Raw genomic sequence first — 20,811 nt, 5'->3', positions numbered from 1 at the left:
AAATAGGATAATAATGATGGGATAAAGAAGAGAAGAAATTAAGAGAATTTAAAAATTACAAAGATAAAAAGCTTATTTTCATTATATTTTAAAAATACAACACAATATTGGATTTTTCTTAATAATTAAATTACATTAAATTTAATATTTTACTTATTTGCATTCTTAATATTAATGATATATTAATATTAAGTATAGTAAAACAATAATAGTTTATTGAACTTATATACAATAAATCCAAAGATTGCAGTATAATTAAAAATAGTTAATGCAATAAAAGAGAATAATATAAATATTTATGAATTACAAATAAAATATTTATGATTAATCATTTATAGAATTACATTTATAATAGTATAAATATTTTTATATATAATAAAATTATAACTTATAATTGCATTTAAACATTACATAAATTAGAATGAACATAAATATTTAAATAAATTCGTAAATAAAAATATTTATTTTTTTGATTTTAGTCAGAAAATATAATCGGACGGTCATTGTCAATAATTCCTATAGAAAATATTTGCTGTATTAAAATATTTATATCAATCATATAAATATATTTTTTATTGATTTTTAATTATGAAAATCTTTTAATAATAAATACGTACCTTTTAATGTAATAACATTATTAACAATAATATACTTACATATACCTACATGATATAACAATAACAATGTACAATAAACTAGATCCAACAATACAACATATCTTTACAAATGTTATTTTTATAAATTATAAATGCATAGTAATTGTAAACAAATATATTATCAATTATATATTTAATATTTATAATGAAATTAATCGAGAAAAAACAAATATTTTTATATAGTAACAATTAAATTTTTGCAAAAATATACATTAATTTTAATTCGTTATTTTTTATTTATGAAATGCTAAAATTGCATTTTTGATTTGCATTTTTTCAATTACAAAAATCATTATAATTCTTATACTAAAAATAAAAGATATGAAATTTAAAAATAGGAAAATAAGAATTTAGAAGTTATAAATATTTTTTATTAAGGATAAAGTTTCTAAACTATTGAAAAAGATTTAAATAAGAAAATATAATATAATAAGAAAAATTTACAAAAAATCAGAAAAAATTTGTTTATAAATTTATGATATATAACTTGTGACATATGTTCACAATTACTATGAATTCATGCGATATGTAACATTTGTAACAATTTTTTTAATAATGTCTAAATTTCAAACTGAAAATTATATTCAGTTTGTTACAAAATTCATTTTTATTTACGTTTTTTTATTATAATATTAATTTAATATTTCATATGAATTTATAATTTTTCAAGTTATATATATGCAAATTTCTTATAATTTTCAAATAAAAAAATTCTTTTTGTTTTAAAATATTTTTATAATTTCATTTTGTATAAATTGAATAAGATATATTTAAAAAAAATTTTACACTTTAAAATAAAAAATTATATTTATATTTTGTATATATAATACAAATAAGCACAACCAACTTAGACAAATAAATAAAGTTCATTTCATTTTAATTTTTATGTGATTTTTTTATAAAATCATAAATCATATTGAATTATACAAAATATAATCTTTTATAAAAATTATATTTAAAAAATAATGAAATCAAATTATAATTTGATTACTATTAAACTATACCTCAATATAAAGCAATTTTTGATTTAATGAAGATAAAAAGCTTCTTCACTTTATTGATGTGCATGTAAAGAATTACAGCAAAAATTGTTCCCATGAATTTTTTTTTAAAAACATATTAAAGACGAATATTTCCTTGTTGAATCTGCTTATAAATTTCAGCAGTTAACAATTGATATCCAGACTTTTCATTTAAATAGTAAACTTTATCTCCTATTATGTTTGGATTATATCCTTCAGCTACAAGATCTTTTTTTTTTAATTTAAATGTGCCTGAAATAATGATTAATCTCTTTAAATTGAAATGATTTAATTTTGAAGTTTGAATAACAAAACAATAAAGAAATATTTATTTTTATAAAAATTGAAGTAAGAAAAATATTAAAAATGTATTCATTACAATAATGAAAATATAATTTTAAAAAAATTTTTTTAAAAATTAAAATAAAAATCATTTATATTCATAAATAATAAAAAATTAATTTAGAATTATTAATAAGATATTTTTTTATTATTAATTAAATGATTAATTAAATGAATTCAAGGTTTATTATAGTTATATAAATTCAAGTTATATCAAGAAATTAAATTATGTATAAAAGATACCTGTGAGATCAATCTTTGATAAAATCCTAATAAACCTAGGTACTGCATAACTTGCTAAATGTTCTTTTAAATCAATTGATAATTGATTGACATCTAATGTAGCTTTTTCATCATATATTGCTGCCATTCCAGCTTTACCTTCAAGACCTGGAATCTAGAAAATTAAATAAAAATATCATATAATGTATTATAAAAGATTAATTATATTTTACATAATATATAAATAAGATTTATAAAAAATATTTTCTACTAATAATGAAAAATTATTATATAATATTATTTTTAATATTTTATTTACCTCAACTCCATATACAATACAATCTCTATAATTAACAAGATTACTAATAATAGCTTCAATTTCAGATGTAGATACATTTTCTCCTTTCCATCTAAATGTATCCCCAGTTCTATCTTTAAAAAATAAATTACCGAACTCATCTGCTATTAAAATGTCACCTGCATACAAAATAAGAAAAATTTATGGTTATTTATAAATATAGATTTATATATATATATATATATATATATAATAAAAAAAATATTAAATATTTTTATTTAAAAAATTTTATATTCTTAAATTTGATTAGAGTATATTTATACCAGATATAAATGCCGAATCGCCTTTAGCAAATACATCGCGAACTATTTTTTTTTCAGATGCTTTCTGATCCACATATCCCAAATATGCTCTAAATGGATTGTTCGGTATAATTTTTCCAACAAAAACACCTGGTTCATCTAAATGTGATGATAGAAATTGTAAAATAAAAAAGAAAAAGAATTTTTAAAAGACATTTTAGTTCATATTTAACTTACTCGGTCCACATATTTGACATAAACCTTTTGCATTCCTTATAGGTTCTCCATCAGCGTCAACTTTTATAATGGAAATAGGATAAACTGATGGAACTATTCGAGATACAAAACCAATAGCTCCAACAGTATTATCGACATTTACTTAAAACAAAATAAGAAATATTAACACTATAAAATGAATATAAAGTAAATTATTTATTAAAGATAAATTTATTACGATTAAATCGACAAAATAAATTTTAAATTTTAATATATTTTTATTAAAAACTGATATAAATATTAATTCTTACCAATGTTAGCATTGCCCTCTGTTGCTCCATAGAATTCAGCAATTTGTGGAATATTGAATCGTTCTACGAACTCGGGCCAAATTTGTGGCCTCAAACCATTTCCAAACATTATCCTGATATTGTGTTGTTTATCTTCCGGTTTTGGAGGAACAGCTAAAATATATCTACACATTTCTCCAATATATTGACCAATCTAAAAATTATTTAAATCCATTTCTTTTCACATTCATATTTTTTCAAGAATTAATTCTTGAATAAATATCGCAGTGAAATTTGAATATGTATTATCTTTTAATAATAATTGAAACAAATAGAAAAAACTTACTGTACACTTATATTTGATGCAATCAATGAAATAAGCGCTTGCTGAAAATTTTCTTCTAATTACAACTGTAGCTCCATGAAGAAGGGCTGCACCAACAGACATTACACCACCAGCAGTATGATATAAAGGTAATGGCGTATAAATCCTATCTGAACTTTTAAACTTTGCTAACATAAATATACCGACTGCCATAAACATAAACCTGAAATGAATTAAAAAAATAATTTATTTATTTAAAAGTAACATTATAAATGTTACTTTTCAAATATTTTTTATATATAAATAAAAAATTAATTAAAAAATAAATAGAATAATTTAAAATCACTAAAAAATTAACATTGATTATTATCGCTATAAATAATCTTAAAACTAAGTAAGTAAACTTTAAGTATTTAATAATATTAAATAATTTCAATGTTTTTTTTACCTAGAATTTGTTATAACAGCTGCTTTTGGAAGGCCAGTTGTACCACTAGTGAAAATATACACTAATTGATCATTATAAGAGCTTTTTTCTTGAAGAAGTGGTGGAGCTGAAGAAACATTGGTCATAAGGGCGGCCAAATCATTATCATTTAAATTTGATGTCTTTTTATCTGGTAAATTACCGATTCTATACAGTGGAAATTTTGGATCCAAAGAATTCATAATGTCTGACACAGCTAAAATAAATTTAAAATAACTTAATAACTTAATAATATAAAAACAAAATAACTGAATAATTTTCATCTAAAAATTTTTTATATAATTCAAAAATTTTCTAAAACATGATTTACATATTTTCACAAAACGAATTATGAATATTCAAATATTATTCTAATAAAATTATATATTATTTTAGTTTATATATAAAATTATAAAATCATATAAAATCTTTCTATATAAAATATTAAAAAAATTATTTTTAACGAATATGATGTTAGTTACGAAATGTTTCATAATAAGCGATTTATTTCTTTACATACAATATTCTATATTTTTCTCTTACATGCTAATTGTACTAATTCAATTACAACCAATTATATTTTTGAAAAAATAAATATTTTAATACAGAGTTTATTAGATTTAAAGAATTTGTTCAAATACTGATATTATATTAATATTTATTATAAATATATATATTTTTCTGATTTTATTCAAAAAAATATTTAAGATTTTTAAGATACAATATTGTTTATTATAAATTTTTTTTTAAAATTATGCAATTTTAATAATAATAAAAAATTATAAAAAAATATTATGAAATTATAAACTATAATTATAAAGTAAATTATAAAGTAATAATATCAGATGATGCATTCTATAAATAAATATGTATAGATATATGTATATAGATACACAATATAAACAATAAGAAAAAAATAATGAAAATAAAAACAAAAGAGTAAATAAATTATAAATTAAAATTAATAAAATATTAATTTTATCATCATCATTATCATTAATCAATAATGATAAAATCGTATATTAATATTTTCAATCATAGTATAAAGAATTATTTATAAAGCTTTTTGAAAAATAAATTTTTCAAAAAATTATAATTAATTATCATTTTTATTTTAAGAATAATTCTTGTACTCTATTTTTAAAAGATATATAAGATAAGATAAGATAATATATATAATAAAAAAAAATAATCATAATTTTAAGTTATTAATGTTGAAATTTAAATAATAATTTAACTCTTAATTTAACTCCGATAACTTTTATGTTTTTTTTTTTAAGTTGAAATTTAACGATAATAAAGCAATAAATGTGATAGCCATCAGCATTATGCAATCATTTATAAAATAGACCTCGAGTTGAATCGACTATGACACGCAACCGAACACCTAATTTTTTTTCATTCATGGAGTAGTTAGTTTTGTTTCCTATTATTATTGAATCAATCATTATAATTGGTACTATTTATAACATAATTTTATACATTTATAAGATCCAGATGGTAAAAAAACAAATATTTGTATCTCATTTTGATATCATAAATATCAAGTATTATATTATTAAATTATATATGTTATATAATAAATTATATTCTAAAATATTCTAAAATAAATAAATTAAAATAATTAAAGATTACTTTTTTATTTAAGGTTATTATTTATTATTATTTATTATTTATTAAAGATATTTCTAAAAAAAAAAAAAAAACTTGATTATGAAATTTATGATTTATTCTAATATCTTCATAGGAAGTAAATATTCATTGAATAAAATTAATCTAATTTCAAAGATTCATTATAAAAAAATGAAAATAAAATTTAATTTTTTAATAATTAAATTTTTTTAATACTTACCATCGATGAAATCCACTCCATAAATAAGAGCTTGACACTTGGACACTTTAATACTATGCAAGAGAGAGGCTTTACGAAGATTGGTGTTAAGCAATGGTATTATTACCCCTAACTTACTTAGTCCAAGCCAAATGGCAACGAATTCTGGTCGATTTTCTAAAAGTATACCGACCACATCCCCTTTGTGATATCCAGATGTTGAGAAGACAGAAGCGATTTTGTTACTATAATCCTCTATCTGAAAATATTAAATTAATTTAAATTTCTTTAAATTAAATGATATACATAATAATATACATATAAGATATAAAAATATAAATGATGTACATATGTATATGTATATGTATATTTTTTTCTCGATATTCATTATATTAAAATAATTTTTTTTATAAGATATAAAAATTCAATCGATTATTATGATATTTAATTATACAACTTCATATTTATTTAATTTATTATTATTATTATATAAATATTTTAATTATACAAACTGCAAAGTTTAATATAAATAAATATTATAGTTATTTTATTTGTTATTGTATATTGTATATGTTGTAAAAAGTAATATTGAAATAATAAAGTTTATATGAAAAATTTATTTTATATTTTAAAATACTAAAGAATTCTCGAAAACTATGAAGAAATTATAACTGTTCGTTTTTATGAACGAAAGAAAAGTATATATCTAACGGTAAAAGTATAACGGTAACAAAATTATTAATGTTTATAGTATAAAAATTCGACCATAAAACACACCATAGTTGTTTACTAAAAATGCAGCATTAAACATGAAAGCAAAATATTTGTGCAATAAATAAATTATTCTTAATATCAATATTTTAACTATTAAAACATTCTATATTATTAATATTTAAAAAAGCTAAAAACTATTCTTCTATGTTTAAAGTTAAAAAATTATTTGCGAAAATTAAAAAGTTTTAAATAATATATTATATGAAAAAAGAATTATATATAATATTAATAATTCTATCGAAGTATAAATATAAATATAAATACGATATTTAATTAGAATTAAATAATTAATTCTAATTAAATAATTATCAAATAACGGTTTTCAGAGAGAGTCAATGACCTATTCAATGACCTATAGGTTAAACATCATTTTAAAGATGACTACATTTTTTTAAAGATTAAAAATTATCAAATTTTTTTATATAAACAAAAAATCATCTCATTTAATCTTATTTATCTTTTGATTCAGATATTAATAAAAAGGAATAATATAATACAATATGAACAATAAATATATGTTATACTATACATTAAATATACTATATATATATATACAATTTTTTATATATTGTAAATAATATTCCCATATCAATATTTTCAATCATATTTATCACTGAGATAAAATTTACTTATTATTCACTAATTACAAAAATTAAAAAAGTATAATTAAGCAAAAAATAGATCATGATAAGAAATATTAGATTATTTTAAAAATCAATTAAATATGAAATTTAAATTTTTCTTTAAGACTATAATATATATATTTTTGTAAAATTATATATTATATACTCTTACTTGTTGAAACGTCCATTCTTGATCTTCGGAAATGATGCAAACTTTATTAGGATGCTTTCTAACATGTTGCCGAAATACATCGGCGATTGTTCTATTATTCCTTTCATGGCCACGGATAATCCAAAGAACTTTTATATATCGTGTAATAGCTCTGTAAAAAATAAAAATATTTGTATTTTCAATTAGAATCTCACTAATATATTAAAATCCAAAAATTTAAAAAAAGTAGAAAATTTTTTATGCAAAACTTGTTAAAATAAATTAAATTAATTATGATATTAATAATTATTGATACTTGCAGTATTATCTCATTAAAGCTAAAGTTTTTGACAGTCATTTTTTCAAAAAGAAAAATAATTTCAATAATATAACACCATACATATCTATTTATTATGATTTTTATTTTTTTTAATAAGTTTTAAAAATAATTTTTGTCTCAAGATTTATTCAATTGATCATTTGGAATTGCCATCTGACATCATACGAATTCTTTTTCTGAAATGTTAAATTAAAAGTATGCATTGCTAATCTACAATCAATTAAACAATCAAAAAAAAATATTTATGAAATTATTTACGATACAAGATGAAAATTATGCGATAGTCATAACAAATTAGACTAAAAGAATTCATTATATAAGTATTATTTAATTCAAAACATTATTATTACTTATTACTTATTATTTATTATTTATTATATATTATTTATTACTTATAATAAATAATAATATAAATATAAGTAAATTTCAATTAATATTATTTTTCATGCAATAAATAAAAATTTGTGGAATAAACAGCATTATTTGAAATATTTAAATCATAAAATAACAGAATGAATTTGCTGAATGAAGTTCTTAGCAAATTCATTTCTTATTGAAGAAGAGAAATATACATATTACATAATTATCTTTATGTAATTATGCATAATAACGAGCAAATATTATTTTAAAGTCTAAAATTGCTAAAATTCATTTTTATTTCATAATTCATTTTAAAATAAATGATACTTAAAGAATTTGAATTTTAAAATATAAATATTCTATTTGGAAAAAAATTACAAATTATAATTTAAAATTAAAATTAAATATTTAAATTATAAATATTAAAATAAAGATATCAAGCATCTATTAATATATTATTTATTAAATAAATAATTTATTAATAAAAAAATAAATAAATAATTTTATAAATATATATATAATATATATAAATAATCTTATATTAAAATAATTACAAAAAAATATTACAAATAATTTGAAATTTTTTTTAAAATCGTTTTTTTTTCATAATTTTTATAAAAATATAAATATTCTTTAAAAAAGAAAATAAAATAAAAAAAAACTGAAATTATTAAAATTTTGATGTATTTTGATGTATGATTGAATGATTGAATTGTAACATAAACGAAATCTTAGACTATCTTAAAAGGAAATTTAGTTGGTTAGCTTAGTTGGTTCAACGGACCAGTTAAACCAACAAGAGAAATCTGTATGCTACGCACGTCGTTTTGAACTATTTACTGCTGATCAACACTAGTTTTTATGCAATTGCATGAATGACGTACGTAGATACAATGAATTAACAGTATCTAAAACCTCGAAGATTATTTTTATATGCATTTAATTATTTTACAAATATATAAATTATTTTATATTATAAAACATTTTAAAAAATAGAAATATTTTTCGTTTATTTAAACTGATATTTTCCAATATATCTAATAGCACGTTTTAATCTTTTCAATACACTACTTTTAATTATTATAAATAGTATACAAAATTCACAAATTTACATAAATAGTAATAATAAATATTTTTAATATAGACTATATATAATTTATAAAGTCGACAAATAATAAACAATAAGAATAAATAATAAACGATAAGAATAAATAAATAAATTTTAGAATAAATATATATTAAAAAAATATATATATATAAACTAATATATATTATATAATATATATATAATAATAAAAAAAATGTACAATACAAATATATGTACAATATAATACAAATAATAATAAAAAATGAAAAATAAATTATTATTTTTTAAAAAAACATATTTAAAATGCAAAGCAATAAATTTAATAAAAAATCATATTGATTTTTAATTATCGTAATTGTTAATTAACTATTTCAGATATATATATATATATATATTTTCTTTAACATGGTTCGATGTAATAACTTTATTTTAATTTTAAAAATAACTTTAATTTATATATTTATATAATATATTTATTTATATTAAATTAAAATAAATATAACCTGTAATGAAATTGTAATAAGTTATTTTTAAAACAAAATATTTTATATTTTGTTATAATATAATATAATATAATATAATATATTTTGAAAATAAAATAATTTCATATAGTTTTTGTAAATGTACGAAGAAACTATATACTACGAAGAAAGTATGTACTTACATACTTGCACTATACATATGTAAGTACATTGCTTGTCAATGAAGGGTTCATTTTAAATAACCTTGAATAATGTCATGTGTTGTTCAACTCGTCTAACGCTTTCACGAATTACATTTAAAAAAAAAAAATTATTATTTTGATGTTAGCACATCAAAAATAAAAAAATAAATCATAATTAATTATTAAAATTTTTTTATAGAAAAATTTATTTTTTTATTTTTTATCTTTAAATGTTGGTATTTTTTATTTTTAAATATTGATTTAAAATTTAAATAAAATTGTGATTTTAAATAAATATATAAATATAATTTAATATTTTAAACTTTTATAAATAATATGGAATCAAATCAATTTATCTTTGATTACAAGAAGAAAACAACTTATTATCTTGTAATTTTCTTTCTAATAATATTGCTATATATAAAATTCTATAAACATACTTTTCTGTAACAAGTACTCTTATCAAATATTATTTATCGATATTATATTTTCTTTTCAAAAAAGAATTAATTATAATGTCGAGAATAAAATAAATTACGATATGCATTAACAGGAAGCCACTAAATTCACCGCAGAAAGAGATCCAAGTAATGGAAGCGAGATCAATCTTATCATAAGTACCTGTAAACAATACCAGTTTTATATAATAATATAAACTAGATCTTACGACATATTTGCACTTGGATTGTGATTCAAGTTGTCCATAATATTTTCTTTAGAAAGAGAAAAAAATTAAGCTTTCTTGATGATTTAATCAAAAATTATTTATGATGAAATATAACTATGATTTTAAATTTGATTAGATTTATTTGATTAGATGATAAATAATTTCTTATCAGATTTTCATAAAAATATATTTATAAAAATGATTATAATATAAATAATTTAGTTTACATAATTAGTTTACATAAATAATTAATATTTTTTAAAATATTTTAAAATAATAAAAATAGATTAACGATTAAAATAATAATTTACAATATAAATAGTATATTTGTTTTTTCAGAATATTATTAATTAGTATCATATAGTAAAGATATATAGTAAAAATATATAAATATATTTATATTGTACATTATGTTTTTTTTTATATTATATTACATTTTTTTATACAGAAAAATTTTGAATTTTGAATTTAAATTGCTTTTTCATTTAATTTTAATTGATTTTTCATTTAAATCAGTTATATTTAATGATTGATGTAATATTGTTCATTAATAATGTACGACCAAGTAATAAATATTAATTTATGAAACTTATCTACGTCAAAAAATAAAAAAAATTAACGGTCATAATTGACATTTTTACAAAAAAAAAAAAAATACTATTAAATTTTTATGGTAATAATATTTTTGTTTTGAATAATAAACATTTTCTTAAACAAACAGATATTTATGAGTTCTGATAACTTTTCTGCATATTCACAGTGATATATTTTATGTTTATGTAAATTCTAAACTTTTTAATTTATAAGTCAAAATTTTAATTTTTCTACATTTATATTTTATTTTAATTTATATTTTACGAGAAGAATGAAAATTTTATAATTTTCTTTCAAGAAATAGAAAGTTTTCCGTTAAGAAAATAAAGTTTTACGAAACTTTATTTCGTAAATTATATAATATATTTCAATAATTTAATAAATCTTATGAATATACATATAAATAGAAAATAATAATTAGCCTTTATTTTATATTAAATTGTACTATTTTTAATAAAATTTATGTCGATTGAATAAATGATAAATAATTTAATACATCTTTAATCATATGAATCAAAAATCTACATTTTAATTTCAATTTTAATTAATATTAATTATATATAAATATATAGAAAAAACAAAATTCAAAGAACTGCATTATAAGCAATTTAAAAAAAGAAAATATAATTACTTATATTGATAAATTCACCGAACAATTATATTGAGTTTCACATTTTTTTGCAATTAAATAATTTAAAATAAAATTTTAAATTTTATTTTTAGAATGCATCATGTAAATATAATTCAATAATATCATACAATATAATAAAATAAAATAAAATAATGCAAATCAATTTTTTAATAATAGTATTTTTAATATAGTTGTATAATTTGAAAAAAAAGTATAGTAATTTCTATTATTAAATAATGATAATATTTAAATTATAGATAAAATATTAGACACTTTCTTAAAATATTTTAATTTTTTAAATGTAAAAATAAAATTAGATTTATAAGATTTAAAAAAAACAATATAAAAATGGAAAAAAAATTTTATGATGTAAAATTTTTTTAATATCAAAACTTTTTTTATAAAATCTCTTTTATATCATATTCCAACAATCCAACAATCCAACTTAAATATACTGTCATCATAAAAAAAAAAATATAATTTTAAAAAACAATAAATGTCATAACGATGAATTGCGCAAAAGAAATGAAGAAATTAAAACAATTATTCCTTCTATGTTTTATAAGAAAAAAAAAAAAAGGATTACAGATGATAAATTGAAAAATTTTTTTTCAACTTATCATCTATATGTCACAATAGTGCATCTACTATCTCGTATATTAAAGGATACAACGTATACATCATTTAATGACATTATTGTGAAACGATTGTAGTAGCTAAATGCGCCACTCTAAAAATGAATTTCTTTTGTAATTCTTTCACAATGGAAGTTGAAATAAACTTTTATTGTTGACTTCATAAATTATTAAATTTTTGTATTACGTCTCGCACGCATCGTATAAAATATAAATAAAGTGAGATAATAAATGCTTTCTTTTTAATAAAATTAAATATTTTAAAATGAAAGATATATCAATATATAAACATTTGTAACATTTCTTGTAACAATGAAAATAAAAACACATTAAATTCTAATAAGAATAACAAAGTTTTTAATGTTTTAAATTTTTTTAACCTTATTATTTTTATTAGCATTATAAAATTATTATTTGTTGTTAAAACAATTGTTAGTTACAAGTGAGGGATATAAATTTCAATTACCTAGAACAGTTCACTTCCCTAGAGAATCATATTGATGAAAATTGAACAATTATTTTATAAGAGTAATATAAACATTAACTCTCGAAGGTCGAAAATATTTATTTTGCGAATTATTTGTCACACGAAAACAGAGCTTCGTTTCCGATGTACATTGATTTTTTTCCTAAATATTATTTTAAATAAATATTATATGTAATATTATTTTAAAAATAATATTTTTTTAAATCACAAAATATATAATATTTTTAAAAATATTTTATAATTATAATCTTCAATTCAGGAAACAGAATTCATGTTTATAAAATGTATTATATGTTGAAATTATATATCCAAAATTCCACATTTTAAAAACTGTTTAAATAAACTTATATTTAAAAAAAATTAAAAATTATTTTTTAAAAAATCTTATAATTCTTACTTTCAACATTGTTTATCATTAAAATATTTCAAATTATCAAATTTTTCATCAACAATCTATTTAAATTTCTCCATCTAAAAAATCATTCAAAATTTCAATAACAAGTTCACGTGTTTTTGCATCGTTATAAACATGACCGATAATACATAAATACTTATATACCATCTTCGAAACTTGAAAGAAGTAGAGAGAAACTCGACTGACTGGCCATGCGAGAAGACCAACTTCGAAAGTCAAACACTGACCCAATTTCCACTTTTATCGACTGGATTTAGAATGAATCGAAATCCAAACTATCGGCCATCTGTATTGTTAAAAAGTACGAGAATGAGTTGGATCAAAATGAAATATGTACTCACATGAAATCTCTGGGTGCTGTTTTTAAAGCGATGTAGAACCATCGGAAACGTCCTCCGGCTACTAAATACGCAACAAGAATCACGACTAGTAGCTGCACGAGGAAAATGGGACCTGCATATATAGATAGGAGAGCCAAACAGGCAACCAAACTAGATATCACAAACATGATGAGTGCCAGGCGGCGAAGCAGGCGACCGACTGCCTTCCACCGGTTAGCTGCGCTTCTTTCTGTTCCTCTTACCGTGCGCGTCCTCGTCTTTGGCGTTGTTGTCGTCGTGATCACGTCTGTCCCCGCTCCTGTATACAACATACGCATGTACGTATACGCATACATTGTTCGGTTCGATTATATCTATACATGATTCCAGTTCCGTTCTCACAGCTATATTCAACGTACCTATTGGTTCATTGTTCGACGTTCCGATTTCCACTTCCACTGCAATACTCGATAGATTAGTCCTGTTGCAACTGTTCCTTAACTTGTCCTCGAGCTCGACCCTGCTCTCGGCCGACGTCGACGTCCGTGACGAAGACGTCGGCCGTGAACAGATCGACGGCGAGAGACCAACAACGTTCGAATGAAGTTCACCCTTTTCTACGTCCTGCAATAAATGCAGCAAATTTACCCTATACAATATATATAACATATCCTTCATCATTCGTACATGTATGTATATCATTTCAAAATTTGATTACATAAAAAACCAAAAAATAAAAATATATATTACGATATTTATTTTTTTGAGTAATGCTGTTTGATCTTATTTCCTTAATATTTTGAAAGAACTATTGTATCGATTTCATTATTATATATCTTTCTAATCAAATGATGAAATAATTCATTTCCATTCTATTAAAATTAATTTTTGAATATGAAAATTCATAATTATTTTATCACTTTATTCTGTGATAAATTCAGGTTCTTCATAGATGCAATTGAAACTTACTAAGTATATGAATACACAGTAGATACGTATTCTTATATAGTATGTATCGTGTAACCTAAAGTATCGAGTGTATTGCAAATAGCATATGAAGATTTTGCCCTAAATAATCCGAAATGAAATAACTTCTTAATTATTAAATTAAATTTAAATATTATAATTTAATATTCATGGAAATTATTGCATAAAAGTTAAATAAAAAATAAAATATTGTTAATAGGAGATAATTTAAATTATCTGTTCATTTCTTTGATATCTTCGATTTATTTACAAATAGTTGAAATACGAAAAAATTTTGATATTTATAAATCTAAAAAATTTCTAATATATTTCTAAAGTAATATATATATATGTATATATATGTATATATATGTATATATATTTTGAACTTTCATTTAAACTTTTTAGCAATTAAATCAACATATTGCAAATTTATATTTTATACTGATTTAAATAAAAAATACAAGATGAAAATAAAAAATTATTCGCAAAATTAATAAATATTTTTCTTTAAAAAATTTATGTTCTTTTTATAAAATGAAAAAAAAATGATTTGAAAACATATATCTGAATTACAAAGTAGCATAATAAATATTCGCATTTTAAAAAAATTGACAAAATAATAAAAAGAAAAAACAAAAGATATACTATAAAAGATTTTACAAAGCATTTTTTTCGATATTAAAAAATAAAATCATTTATCCAGATTATTAGTAATATGAGAAATTGAAAAAATATAAAAGATGAATATATATTCATATATCTTGTAATATTTTATGTAAATTCCTGTAAAAAAAAATAAATACATATGTAATATTATTTCATCAAAATAAGTATATATACAAAAATATGTACATATTAATCGTAATTGTAATTATAAACAGAATTGATATAGTTTTTTTAAAAAATCATTCATTTTTAATATGTATTTAATATTAATATTGTATATATAAAAATTGTATGTATAATATTGTTAATTTATGTTAATAAATTTCATAACCTATGTTCTGTTTCATATGTTTTTTTTTTAGTATTATTTTGTGTCTACTAATGTTTCTATACTTTCTACTTTCTTTTAAAGTTTCTCTCAAATAATTGAAAATAATATCCGAAAAATAAAATAACTGAAAAACTATATATAACTAATTTTCTAAATATTTAATATTTATTTAAATTTTTTAATCTAATATAACTAATCCTTTGTATAATTATTACGTTTTTTTGTTCGTAAATTATATTTTTTTTAAATTAAAATATTATTATGTGTTTTCTAATAAATATTAAAAGAAAAATTATATATATTTTAAATAATAATCAACAAATAGTTATAACTGTATTTTTAATCTTTTTTTTTGTTATAATATCAAAACTATAATTTTTATTAATTATGTGTAATATTTATATATATTTTATGTTTATATATATATAACTTTTATATATTAATTATTATTTATAATTTTAAATTAATTATAAATAATTTTTTACATAATATAATAAATAATAGTATTTTATAAAAAAAGTTGGTAATTAAAAATTGATAACTTATATATAATTATTTATCATTAGTGTCTTAAAATCAGCAAGATATCAGCAAGATATCAGCAAGACTCACCCCAAAAAAATATTTATGTCTTTGATTAACAGTTTGATAAGAAGTTAGAATACATTTTTGTAAAACTCGTTTTAATCGCGTAGTTGATGATAATATATACTAAGCATATATTAAACACACTTTCTCGATTTTCGAAATTTTATATTGTATATAAAATTATTTGTTAAAACACTTATTTATAAGTGAAAATTTAAAAAATGAGGAAGACTTTAATACTTTCTGATCACCCTCAGTGGCGAAACTTAATCAATAACTCAACATTACTGCTACCATGTGGTGAAACACGGAAGCTTCTTAGAAATGCTCAATGAATAATAGTTTGAACCAGAAGTTTATTTCAAGAAAAGAATTTTTGAAAATGTTTTCTTATTTTATTTAACTCTTAATAAAAATTTTTAAAAACTCAGTAACATAATTTTTGATTTTTTAAAATTTATTTTTAGAATAAAGTTTAATTAAAATAATTTATGTGTTACATGATATTTCATTTTTAACTACCTAAATAATATATAAAAAAATAAGAGTAAATATATAAAGGAAATAATTACGTTTAATATAAACTAATCAGTTTTCAATTGATTATATAATGACCATAAACAGATAAGATTCGTCACCAATAATATTACCATACTGAAGGCATAAAATCTTCTTTCAATATTTAAAAAAACTAGTCATTTTAGATACATAGTTTTGCAGATAAAATATTATTTTTTATTTTTGCTTTTCAATATGTTAATTTTCAATATTTTATATTTTTTATACAAATTTAAATTTAAATATTGATATTATCAACAATTTATTACAGATTTTATTACAATAATGAAATTAAATTATGAACTAAAATAATTAAATAATGAAAATATTTATTAGATTAAGATTTTCTCGCTTTGGGATATTCATATATTTATAATCGTTAAAATATCAATGAAAATTGCAATTATTAAGAAGTTTCAGAAGAATATAGAACTATAGCAAAACCAGTTAATATGCTCCAGTTGCCGCAAAGAAATGCATACCGTTACAAGGATTATTACTTTTAATATCAAATCTTTAAATCTTTCGAATATTTATAAGAAATATCTATTGAAAAAATTATAGTTAAAAAAAATGTTTAATGATAACAATTTGAAAAAGTTTTATTTAAGATTTTGCAAGTTATTTTTTTTATAAAAAGAAAATATTAGATATCACTTTTAATTTATGTTAAATTTTCTAAATTTTTTACTCTTTTTTTATGTTTTTATAAAAATATATATATTATGGATATAAATTAATAAAAACATTTCAATAATTAAATTAACTATATTATTAAATTGATAATGATCTTATTTCAAATAGCACAGTTCTCGATTATTAACTAAGATCTAAGAGAAAATATTTTCAAATGATCATGCATAAGTTGAAGTCTATCAAGCACGCACTGTTGTACACTTTCTATTACAACCGACACGGCATAATCGTGAAGAACGTATTCTAATATACACAATAATTTCTTATTTTACGAAAGACTTTCATATTTTTAAAATTCTGATCTTCCAATTCTGTATTTCTATTTTTGTCTTTTATAATTATTTATTAAGATCATTTTTAATAATTTATATAACATTTGATTTTTATAAAAAGAAAAACATTTTATAACATACATTTATATTTAACGTTATATATCGTTATTATTTTAATAATTAAAAATATGTGTATGTATATTTAATGTTTTTTTTCATTTAAATTTCATTCAAATGATAAATAATTGATTTCAGGTTTTTTATGTATTTTATTTATTATAAATTTATAAAATTCATTAATAAATTCATTATAAATTTATAAAAAAATCATAAAATAACTTTAATAATACTGATCGACTAATTATATTCATGCAATAAAAAAAATATATATTATATAAAAAATACATTCAATATATTATATTTATTATTATTATATTATTAAGCTATTATATTATGTTTTGTAAAAAAGAAAATATCAAATTGTTTCTTGCTATCTTCTTTCTTTTGATATATATCTTCTTTATAGAGAATAAAATAAAAATAAAATATCCGAGTAATATTGTCATTATTTGAATTGAAAAAAAAATTAATTATTTATGTACGTCATTCTTTTACCACAGGAATTTATTATTCAAAAAAACATAATTTACAATCAAACAACGGAAATGACATCTTTATACATTTTGCTAGATCCATCTCATTAAATTTACATAAAACGAATACATAAGTAGTTTTTATAATTTTTTAAGAATTAATTTAAAATTATTATTTAAAATAAAAGAACATTTAGCAAATAATAATACAACATGAAACCAATTATTATATATTATTATATATATTATTACATCTTATGAGAATGATACAGATCTTGCAAAATCCATATGTTATTAATGCGTGAAAAATATTTAATATTAGAATAATTAAATTTATCAAAATCACAGATTTCATATTTTTTGATTATTGAAAACATAAAAATGTTTTTAAAATAAAATTAATATTGTAATTTATTGAGATAGAAATAATTACATATCTATTCATCTATTTTCATGATATTATTTTAATTATATTAATATGTAAAATAGATACTTAGATATAGATCGATATAAATAATTAGTGTCATATATAGATCGATATAAATAATTTGATTATATAAATAATAAATTATTAAAAAAAACAACTAAAATTTATTTAAAATATGTTAAATTTATAAATTTAAATAAGAATAATATAATTTTTTTCTATTATATTGTCAATTCATTAATTTATTATGTTAAATCAATTTTCATTAAAAAAATTCAATATATATTATTTATTACTTAAAATAAATATTAAATATAATATCATGATTATTTGAAATATCACAATATTTTTTTTTCAGGTTTCATAAATAAGCAATCATCTAAATCCTGTTCGTAAATGAAGGTTGCTCCAATATTTAATTATTGTTACATCAAAACAAATACTCTATACTTAGTTTACACTCATGCTATTAAACATTACAGTACTTACGTGATCCTTATCAGAAATTATATTGATCCCATTTCCAATATTGACTGATATTTCCGAAATAGTAGCTGACATGTTCAATTTCTTCTTGTAACCAATTTAATTAATAACACAAATTAATAATTATTAAATCGAATGTATAAATACAATATATTTTCGTGATTTACGAAAAATCCAACTAAAATCAATTAATTTAATTTATAGAATGATCATAGAAAATTTTATTTTATGTTATGCACAAGACTGTTTGCAGTCAAAAATATTCGAATGATCGATAAATCGTACGTAAAAGTTAATCGCTTGTGTGCACTGACAAGTATACCTATTACGGAATGTATTCAGATAGATAGAAAGGAGTTACGGCTTTTCTTCCAATATCGCGTAACAAGAAAGTTGATTTTGCGACCGAAGATTCATATGCTCGCGGGCAAATACCGACCAATCGTAACCGAACTATTCGATTGTGCAAAACCTTGTTGGACGAAAAAAAGCCAATGGATATTAATTGTATATAAAAATGAAAACCGATATGTATACATGGGTTATAAAGTGATGTTAGTTTAGTCGCGTACTAAAGCAGAATATCTACCAGCACTGAGTTTGCCAGGCCGATCATGCAAGCCGATCTCCCTCCATCGTTTCATAACTGGCCGTGCTGATACCGGTATAGTGAGGCACTTTTTACTCGCTTCAAACTTTAGCTGTTTTTAGCATAAAAATAAAAATATATGATATGAATACGGCTTGTTTTGTCTTTAATATATATATATATATATATATATATATATATATATATATATATATATGAAATATGATTATAAATTAACGAGTTACATCATTCGATATAATTAAAATTTCCTTTTACTTTTTTGGCTTGATTTTAATTATATATGAAGATTATAATATATATGAAGCAATTATCAATCAATATAAGAAATTTGTATTACAATCTTAAATTTTTAGTTTTCATCTAAATGAATTTTATATTCATAATTTAATATTTTTATTCCTTATCATAAATAATGTTAAATGAGATCTGAAAATAAATTAGAATAGAATTAGAAAATAAATTATTTAAATTAAAATATTTTTTATTTTTAAATGAATTATGAAAGAATAAAAAATATTTTTTATTTTGTTTTTGATATATAAAATATAAAAAAATTTTAAATTGTAAATAAAGTTATATAATTAAAATAATAAAATTGTAAAATCAAATTAGTTAATAGAATGTTAAATTGATTCAAATCTAATAACTTCAAATTTAATAATTTATTATTAAAATTATATATAATGAAATTATATAATAAAATTTATATTATTTATAAAATAACTTTAAATATTTTGATTATGTTACGAATTAAATTTTCAATTATAAAATATTATTAAAAATGATTCAATTATCTTTAATCTTCTTAAATTTATACAAAGTATATATGTAAATAGAATGTATATTTGAAATTTTAGATCTATCTTGTTTTTCTTATAATTTCCGATACATATCATG

At 18.9% G+C, this 20,811-nt stretch overlaps 1 protein-coding gene and 1 long non-coding RNA gene across 3 annotated transcripts; both read right to left on the bottom strand.

The window, feature by feature from the left end:
• Window positions 1–55: 55 nt before the first annotated feature.
• Fatp1 (Fatty acid transport protein 1) lies at window positions 56–19,894 on the bottom strand. Of its 2 annotated transcripts, none has more exons than XM_012492503.3 (13): window positions 19,308–19,894; window positions 14,138–14,342; window positions 13,740–14,037; window positions 7,540–7,690; window positions 5,992–6,229; window positions 4,122–4,356; window positions 3,695–3,896; window positions 3,370–3,562; window positions 3,080–3,220; window positions 2,864–3,001; window positions 2,562–2,719; window positions 2,264–2,417; window positions 56–1,930 (listed from the first exon to the last, which is right to left on the bottom strand). In XM_012492503.3, exons 1-13 carry the CDS (start codon window positions 19,377–19,379, stop codon window positions 1,776–1,778), a joined length of 2,340 nt encoding a protein of 779 aa, XP_012347957.3. In that variant the 5' UTR covers window positions 19,380–19,894; the 3' UTR covers window positions 56–1,775. The 2 variants fall into 2 exon arrangements, with proteins under 2 accessions (XP_012347957.3, XP_086767481.1); XM_086911355.1 differs by lacking the exon at window positions 19,308–19,894 and adding an exon at window positions 16,297–16,547.
• LOC147657086 (uncharacterized) lies at window positions 7,920–13,101 on the bottom strand. The gene is made up of 2 exons (XR_015293084.1): window positions 12,963–13,101; window positions 7,920–8,034 (listed from the first exon to the last, which is right to left on the bottom strand). It is a non-coding gene; the product is annotated as an uncharacterized LOC147657086 (long non-coding RNA).
• Window positions 19,895–20,811: the final 917 nt, after the last annotated feature.

Source organism: Apis florea, unplaced genomic scaffold (assembly GCF_048593485.1).
Source record: "Apis florea isolate Af1SG1 unplaced genomic scaffold, ASM4859348v1 contig_32_pilon, whole genome shotgun sequence".
NCBI lineage: Eukaryota > Metazoa > Arthropoda > Insecta > Hymenoptera > Apidae > Apis > Apis florea.
Note: the sequence above shows the minus strand (reverse complement) of the source record. Positions and strands in the feature narration are given on the sequence as shown.

Excerpts from the sequence above, each read along its gene's own strand:
- Fatp1 (XM_012492503.3), bottom strand. The coding sequence starts at position 19,379 with ATGTCAGCTACTATTTCGGAAATATCAGTCAATATTGGAAATGGGATC. Across the intron at positions 6,230-7,539 it reads AAGAATGGACGTTTCAACAA|ATAGAGGATTATAGTAACAA; the intron begins GTAAGAGTATAT and ends TAATATTTTCAG. Across the intron at positions 3,002-3,079 it reads ATGTCAAATATGTGGACCGA|ATGAACCAGGTGTTTTTGTT; the intron begins GTAAGTTAAATA and ends CATCACATTTAG.